Below are 8,588 nucleotides of genomic sequence, written 5' to 3'. Positions count from 1 at the left end.
AAATATTTACTTTTAGGAACAGCCACAAATAGTACAAGGCCGTTTACCACTTCCAGCTGGTCCAGGCCAATCTATTCCAGAAACTTCATCATGCTGACCTTTAGTTATCGATTACCGAATTTTTTTTCATGTCATACTTCTGCTACGAAGTCCATTTGGCTCCCCAATTTCTTAGCCCAGCCCCAGCCACGGTGTGCTCGAGCTCTCCACACCAGCCTGCCTGCACACTGCTCCAGAATTTTCCAGAAGCACCTTGGCAAGTCCCACTGCCAGGTTTTGCTTATGCAGTTCCCACGGCCAGAATGCCCCCTACCTGCCTCTCTCCTTACCCAAGTCCTACTCATGGTTCAGGGCCCAGCTGTGACCTCTCCAGCTCTGTGGCCAGAGCCCTACCGTCCCTGCCCCTCATGTGGCCCTTAGCCTCTGAGTTCAGCCCTTTCTCCGCAGATCACAAAGGACACTGATGCCTCCTTTAAACTGTAATCACTGCTGAGGAGTGAGAGCTTTACTCTTGGAGTGTCGGCGTTTATCCTCAGAGACTACAACAGTCCTCTGAGTAGATACTCTAACGACATTATCCCTGTTTAATGGAGCAGACGCTGAAGCTCAAGTTAAGAGCCCTGCCCAAGGGCACACAGCTAGTTAATGGTGGACCTACTCAATGTATAATGGCCTGTTCACCTGTCTCTCCCACAAGGCTGAAATGTCACGAGAGCAGAGACTCAACTAGCCTGTTCACCCTGGGGTGCCTGACATTTACCAGTGGCTAACAAAAATATGAATTAAATGAGCAACGCCTCCAGCATCTTGAAATGGAAGTACCTTGCCTATAAAATGACAGCAGCAAACATTCAGCCCACTTTCCAGGCCTATACTAAGTGGTTCCACAGACGGTTCCACTAAGTACCAGCAGCCATCCTAGGCGGTGGGTATATGGGATTATTACTGCTAGGAGACTGAGGAAGCTTGAGCCTCCCAGGAGTTCAGGGACTTGGCCCAGGTCACACAGCAAATAGCCTCAGGCCTGCCTGGGGGCCCACCTCCCTCCATGTTCCTCACCCACTGCACCCGATTCCTCGTCTCATCTCAGGCTGCTCTGTTTGATTTTTCAGGGACAGAAACTACCTGTGGATAGTGAGATGACTTTCTTCATATCATTCGGCAAACCGGCAAGTGCAGGTTCCGGGGGTGGGGGTGGGGCAACCCAGGAAGGATCCACCTGTATGACCCCCTATTTGCACCCCACCCCACATACCATGGGCAAATCCCTCTGGGCTAGTGGGGAGTTACTGGGCTAAGGCCCCCCGCCCTGCCACGGGGCTGGTGATGAGACAGGCGCCCGGGTCCGCTCTTCTTCACACGAGGGGCAGGCAGCCCGGCCGCCCCCAGACGATGGCACTGCCCACCACTGTCGGGCCCCTGGGCACTCACCGCGCCACGAGCCCGGGTGGGTGGGAACTCCGTAAGAAGCTTAGCAGCTCCATCCAGATGCGAATTGTCCCTCCCACACTTCCCGGGCTGCAGGGGCCTCCATTAGAGCCCCCGAGGAGTCAGAATCCACACCTCCGCAAATGGGCCCGCTTTCCCAAGGCCCCCCCCGCCCAGGCCTTCCCTGGGCTCTGTGGGTTTTGACACCTCTCTGCAACCTGGCAGGGGGGCACCTCTCACCTTTGGTCCGGATAAAAGCTCAGGCCTGGAGGTGGCCGGCCCAGCCTCCCAGAGCCCGCAGCAGCAGCCGCGGCCATGGCCCAGTCCCCTCCTCTGCACAGCCTCCTGGGCCAAGACCACTGGATCTTCCCCCAGGGTTGGGGCTGGGCCGGCCACCCGGACTCCACGTCCCCTGCCTCCTCCTCGGACTCGTCGGGCTCCTGCCCCTGCGACGGCTCCCGCGGCCCCTCGCAGCCCGCGCCCCAGGCCCGCAGCGCCCGCGCCGCAGAGGCCGCCCCGACGGCGCCCGGACGAGCCCGCAGCGGAGCCGCCGCCGGGCAGCGGCAGAGCGCCAGCGAGCGCGAGAAGCTGCGCATGCGCACGCTCGCCCGCGCCCTGCACGAGCTGCGCCGCTTTCTGCCGCCTTCCGTGGCGCCCGCCGGCCAGAGCCTCACCAAGATCGAGACGCTGCGCCTGGCCATCCGCTACATCGGCCACCTGTCGGCGGTGCTGGGCCTCAGCGAGGAGAGCCTGCAGCGCCGGCGCCGGCGGCGCAGCGACGCGGCGGTGCCTCGGGGCTGCCCGCTCTGCCCCGACGGCGGCCCCGCGCAGACGCAGACGCAGACGCAGGTGCAGGCGCGCGCCCCGGCGCTGGGCTCAGCCGCCAGCCCCTCCGCGTCCTGGGGGTCCCCGCCGGCGTGTCCCGAAGCACTAGCGGCCCCCGAGCGCCTGGGGAGCAGGATACCTGACATGGGTCCCTGGGTTACACCCCCTTACCACCCTGGGATGCAGTCGCCCCCGCAAGTGTCCCGAGGGAGAGGCCCCGACGCGGCCCTTTGGACACCGCCCCAGGGCTGTTCAGGAACGCAGACGTCCCCAGAGTCCAGGAATCAGGCTACACCCTGGACGCCTTCCCCCGCGGCCCCTGAGCTGGCTGTAATATACCAGGTACGCACCCAGGCCCCGCTGCTTCCCCTGGGGATGGTCCCCAGGTTCGTTTGGGGGTGGAGACGGTGAGTTGGCTCTCATCTGCAGAGAATTTCATACTTTTCAGATCCCCGTTTATCTAATCCAACCCAGGCGGGGGTAGAGAGAAGCCGAAGGGAGTATGGAGAGGACCCTAACCTCCTTGGGGAAAGAGGTAGGGCCCCGGGTCATTAAGGCCACCACCACCACAGCCACGTGGAAGAGGGGGAATCTTCGGACTTGCAGAGATGGAAGGTAGCAAGGGCCGCTGGCAAGAAAGTCGCTCCAGGTGCTCCAGTGGTTGGCCCCGGGGGTAGGGACTTCCGGAGTCGAGGGGCTTGGAGCTGGTGACCTTCCCGTTTTCTTCAAGCTTCATTTGTTCTTGAGGCCCACAAATGAATGAATCATGGTCCACGAAAGAGCATGTTAATAAGCGAAAATGATTGCTTGCTCACTGCCCGACACCATTCTTGGCACTGTACGTGCACATGTACCTACTCAGTCAGCCCTCCAGCAGCTCCATGGAGTAAGTAACTGTTACCATCATCCCCATTTCACAGATGAGAAAACAGAATGAAAGAGGTCGAGTTCTTATAGCTAGTTAGTAGCAGAGGTGGGATTCGAACCCCGGGCAGTGTATCTCCAGAGCCAGTGCTGTTCACCACTTGGCTTCACTGCATCCGTGGCACCAGGGCTGTCCAGAAGCTGCCGGCCACACTCCAGGGAGCATCCAGGTTCAAGGTCTCAAGCTATCTCAGCGCAGTGGCCCACTAACCAGCTGCTTTTGTCTCTCTTGCAGGGTATCTCTGTGTCTCCAGAGTCCTGTCTGTTGCCAGAAACGCCACCCCTCCTGTCCCGCCCAGCATGCCAGAGACTCCAGCCTCAGACCGAGTGGGGTTGCTGGAGCCACAGCGCAGAGATGCTCCCCGGTTCAGAAGACCAGGGACCAGGCCCTGCCTTCCAACTCGGTGATGAGAGCCCTTCCCAGAGCTCGGGCGTGCAGCTCAGTGGCTGCCCTGAACTTTGGCAAGAAGATTTAGAGGGGGCCCACCTGGGCATCTTCTACTAAAGGCCTTGCGCTGTCCCCTTGTCGGCCAGGAGTCAGGCCTCCAGGGTGGGCTGCCTTCCATCTGCTGCCTCTGAGGTCTTCAAGGTTTTTTTGTTTTTGCTTTTTTTAAAACCAAGCACCTCTTTTCCAAGGGATGTCTTTTATGGAAGCAGTGTTTGAAACAGGTCGTGGGTGGCTTCCCTGGCTGGAGTCAGGGCTGGAGCAGGGCCCTCCATTCCTAGAACCCACCCCCCCCCGCCCCAGAATGCCCAGTGCTCTACAGAGCACCGCCTGACCTACAGGAAGGCGGTGGCTGCTTGAGCACCGACTCGGCCGGCTGGGACTGGTGGGGGAGTGGGTTGTGGCTGGGGGTGGGGTGGGGGTGGGTGGGAGAAGCCTGTATGCTTAGATTTTGTGCTTCTTAAAAAAACAACACAAATTTTGGTGTGGTCTCTTTTTCTTCTGTCAACCTGGGTTCTTATTGCCTTATTGGGAAAAGGAAGAATGTTCCATCCTGCGGGGAGCAGTCATTCTGTTCCTCCCCTCCCCGGGTCTAGGCCTCCTGAGGTTGGTGTGTGCCCTCACTTGCCACTTGGACAGTCTTTACTGTGCAAGGGCTCCACCCGGCCTGCTGTGCAAGGTGCCACGGGCCGGGTTAACGCTTGGGCCCGTTCACCTGCCTCAGCCCCGCCGCTGTCACCTTTGCCATTCTCCTGGGTGCCCTCCTGCTGACCCAGAGGGCTCCTTCACAGTTATATGAAAGTGTTTGTAAAGGATGCACGGTGGGGCGCCTGGGTGGCTCAGTTGGTTAAGTGTCCAACCTCGGCTCAGGTCATGAGCTCACGGCTCGTGAGTTCCAGCCCCGCGTCGGGCTCTGCTGACAGCTCGGAGCCCGGAGCCTGCTTCCGATTCTGTGTCTCCCTCTCTCTCTGTCTCTCCCCTGCTCGCGCTCTCTCTCTCTGTCAAAAATAAATAAACATTAAAAAAAAAATTAAAGGCTGCGTGATGGCTAGCTCCCACCAGCGAGGCCCAGTGTATCTGGGGCTGTCATAAGAAAAGATCACCAATCAGGTGGCTTAAACAACAGTATCTTTTCTCACAGTTCGGGAGGCTAGAAGTCCAAGGTCAGTGTCAGCAGGTTTGGTTTCCTCTGCGGCCCCTCTCCTTGGCTTGCAGATGGCCACCTTCTCACTGTGTCCTCACATAATTACCCTGCGGCCTATGTGTCTGTCGGTCTCTTCCTGTAAGGACACCAGTCATACAGGGTTAGGGCCCACCTATATGACCTTATTTTATCTTAATTACCTCTTTATAGGCGCTCTCTCTGAATGCATTCCTGTTCTGAGGTCCTGGGGGTTAGAACTCAGTTCAGCCCATAATAGCCAATGTTAGATGCCGGGGAGAAAACATTCCTCAACTAACAAGGCGAATTACAGGCAAGTAAGCGGTCAAAGGCCAGGTCAAGGATGGGAGTTGATATAATGAGGAGCTTAGGGACCAGAGGGGATGTGACAGCCTGGTGGGAGATGGGGCTGACGACAGTTTCTTTCTTGAGTTACCCGATTGGTTAATGCCGCTGCGTTGATTTATGCTGCCCGGAGTAAAGAATCTCGAGGAAAGAATGCCACCTGTGATCCATTAGCCAAAGCCGCCATGGGCTGGGGAGCCAGCAGCTGTGGTGACGTCATTCTGTATCTGCTGACCCGGGTGGAGGAGAATTGCAGGATGTTGGGGAGGGGGGGTGGGTTTTGAAGGATGTGCAGGAGTTCGCCAAGAGGAGTGCGTGGAGAGCGACCTAGGCGGAAGAAACTGAGTCCAGAGCTGACAGAGAAAGGTGAAGATGAGAGTCGGAAAAGGGGCTCAGAGACCAGGTTGTGGGGACCCCTCCCCCATATGGCCTCTTTCCTGGCTAATGGGGAGGCATTGAAGGTAGGGAAAGGGAGATGAGTCTGTCACAGGCACATCTGGTCCCTTTGGGTGCTCGGCAGAAATGGAGCCGGGCAGGGAGGCCGCTGTTAACAGTGCAGGACAAGAGCAGGGGAGGGTGGAAGACCAGAGCACAAACTGCTCAAGCTCCCAGCCACACGCAGGGCCACCCATCTCACCCTGCACGGTGACCCATGACCTGCCCATGTGCCTGATGACGTCAGACAAGTCACTCCCTCTCTGTGCCTCAGTTTCCCCATCTCCTAAAAGGGGAATGGGTTTAGGCGACCACTGAGGTGGCTCCTTCCCCTAACCTTCTAGGGTTCTGGTTCTTACCCTGGGGTCTTGTGTCCTTAGGGGGCTGCCAGCCACACCCGGAAGGATGAGAAAACCTCTCACGAGGTCATGAACAGCTAGGAGACGGATACAGGGTGCTGCTGACCCGGGTGCACATTCCTTTCAGCTCTTACCCACTGTATGGCTGTGGGCAAACTAAGAAACCTCCCTGAGCCTCAATTTTCTCAGCTGTGAAAAGGAGACCATGATAGACCCTATCTATTCCTTAGGGTCCTTAGGCTTGGCACGTAGTAATTGCTGAATGGCCTGAGAGACGACGCAGTCCAGCGGTTCCCTAACCTGACTGCGTGTTGAGGCATCTGGTCCTAGGGTCCCACCCTGAGGGCATGATCCAGTGCCTTGAGCTGGGGCTTAGGAACCCAGGGCTTTAAGAATGTCCTTCCCAGGGATTCTGGGGGCTCAACCAGGTTTGGGTTCGATGGTTATTCTTCACCCTTTCGTTTTATAGCTGGGGAAACCAGCCCGGGTAGAGGAGCAACTTTCCCTAGCACCCCAGCTAGGTAGGGATGTCAGGCCCCTGACTCCCTGTTCGGTGCTCTCTCCTTCCCTACAAGGCCCGAGGTCTTGGTTCCACAGTCTCGCAGCAACTTCACCCAAAGCAGAGCTAAAGAGCTGCCCTCTTTCCTTTGGCTCCCGCAGATCTGGGGTTAGTCCTTATAGGGACAGAGAGAGAGAGATGCCCCAGTCCGGTCACTGATGGCCATGCTCCTCCAGCTCCAAAGCCCGAGCTCGAGAGAGTACTGGCTTTCTCCAGCAGCAGCCAGAGCTGGGCATCTTCTGGAATTTGGTAGCCTGTTCCCAGCTCACTGCAAGAGGTACCTCTTCCAGGAGATGCAAAGGCAGAGGCGAGAGGCCAGCAGCTAGAGTTGCTGAGATGCGGCTGGACCCAGGGGCAGGGCCCAGGGGGCTTCAGCGACCTTCCCACCCCTGTCCTCAGCCTCTGCGAGGGAAGGCTCAGGCCTGCCTCTCAGGAGCAGTAGCCCCTGGCTCCACCCTGGGCTTGCTGCTCCTGACTGCGGCTGGAGTCAAGAGACTGGACATTCTTCCAATGCCTGTAGGGGACATGCCTCCTGAAGAGCTTCCTGGGTGGGGGGAGGTGGGAGACATACCCCCCCACCCCGCTGCTTCTTGCCCCTCCCCAGGGGCCGCCTGCCCTGCTGGCCCCACCGCAGGGTGCCCCGCAGGCGAGGACAGCCTGAGTTCTAGTCGGCCCCTGCTCTGTGTGCGACCTTGTGCAGGGTTCTGCAGGCAGGTGTCCGGCTGTGTGAGCCCTGACAGCGTTCCCGAGGAACTGATTTCCTGCAGCCACTGAGGGCGTTCTGAATGCCAGCCTCGTACGCCGTGAGGTGGTGGGAGCACGTAACGTGGGGATGCCACGGACCCTGCCACAGATGGCTTCCCTTCTGCACAGGCTTTACAGCCCGCATCTCCTTCTAGCTCTACTGACTTAACCTCCCTGAGCCTCAGTTTCCTTATCTGCAAAACTGAGACAAAAACAATCCTTATCTCCTGGGACTGTTGAGGCCCAAATGAGATAATGCGCATAAACACTTTGCCCAGTGCCAGGCGCAGAGGCTAGGATCCCTGCTGACTCTTCTCCCAGGAGGCCAGTTCTCTCCCAGGGACCCTGTGAGGCTGGGCCCTCCCCCAGCGGGACCTCCTGAGGGGGCCTGCCCTCTGATCCCCAGAAGGTTAAGTGCCAGCCAGGGCTGCTGGGCACTGGCGACAGGAAGGACTGGCCCACAGGGGCTGGGCTGAGGGAAGCCTCCCGATTGGTGGAGAGACCCCACCCCATAACCTGGGCGGGCCTCACCCCTCCAGCCGCCCCACCTTTGATGTAGGGACTGCAGGGGCCGGCTGGGGAGCCTTCGGTCCCAGACCCCACCCCCACTGCTCCCAAGGGGGAATAGAGGCTGTGAGGGAAGAGGGCAGGCGAGGAGATAGGGCTAAGGATAATTACCCAAATCTCCTCCTGTGTCAGGCAGTGCCCCACATACGTGAATCTCCTTAGATGCACACCCCAACCCTGGGATCTGCTGCCTTTAGGTGTAGGTACGAAAACTGGAGCCCGAGCTGTGATCTGAAACCAGGCCCCCCTGGTCTCCCAGACTCCAGCCCCAGTGGCTCACTTGGAAGACACCCCCAAAGAGCGCTGTGGTCTATTACCTTCCTCTTTCTTTCCACCAGACTGTGATGCTCCGCTGGGTCCTGTGGGGCTGGGGCTGAGGCTGAGATGAGTTTCCCAAAACCTGGCTCCATTTGCTAAGAAACTTCCACCAAGGCCATTGTGAGCCGTGGAGCCGCGTGGGTCCCAGACCTCCTCTGGGATAGGCTCTGACCTCGGGCTGCCCCAGGTGATCTGGAGGGGCGCCTGTCTTTTTCCGCACACTGCTTTTGAAAACAACCACCTTACAAATTGAGATCACCTTCCACCATGAATCCTGGGGAGGGGGCGGGACATGCCCTTGGCCAGTGGGTGGTCAGACCAGGCCTGGGTCCCAGGGCTTGCCGTCCTCACCGCAAGCCCCCTTCACTGTCCCAGGTGTCCCCGGGATGCTGGCTGCATGCAAGGAGAGAAGCCCAGTCAGCATCCTGCTCCCTTAACCTCGCGGTAGGGCAGGTGCAGATCATAGTGTCTGGAACG

The 8,588-nt window shown here is 58.7% G+C and overlaps 1 protein-coding gene across 1 annotated transcript; it reads left to right on the top strand.

Moving 5' to 3' along the window:
• The first annotated feature begins 1,386 nt into the window (after nucleotides 1-1,386).
• MESP2 (mesoderm posterior bHLH transcription factor 2) lies at nucleotides 1,387-3,987 on the top strand. The gene is made up of 2 exons (XM_019833746.3): nucleotides 1,387-2,595; nucleotides 3,413-3,987. The coding sequence occupies exons 1-2, from the start codon at nucleotides 1,744-1,746 to the stop codon at nucleotides 3,680-3,682; spliced, it is 1,122 nt and encodes a 373-aa protein (XP_019689305.2). The 5' UTR covers nucleotides 1,387-1,743; the 3' UTR covers nucleotides 3,683-3,987.
• The last annotated feature ends 4,601 nt before the right edge of the window (nucleotides 3,988-8,588 follow it).

Source organism: Felis catus, chromosome B3 (assembly GCF_018350175.1).
Source record: "Felis catus isolate Fca126 chromosome B3, F.catus_Fca126_mat1.0, whole genome shotgun sequence".
In the NCBI taxonomy this organism is placed as follows: Eukaryota; Metazoa; Chordata; class Mammalia; order Carnivora; family Felidae; genus Felis; species Felis catus.
Note: the sequence above shows the minus strand (reverse complement) of the source record. Positions and strands in the feature narration are given on the sequence as shown.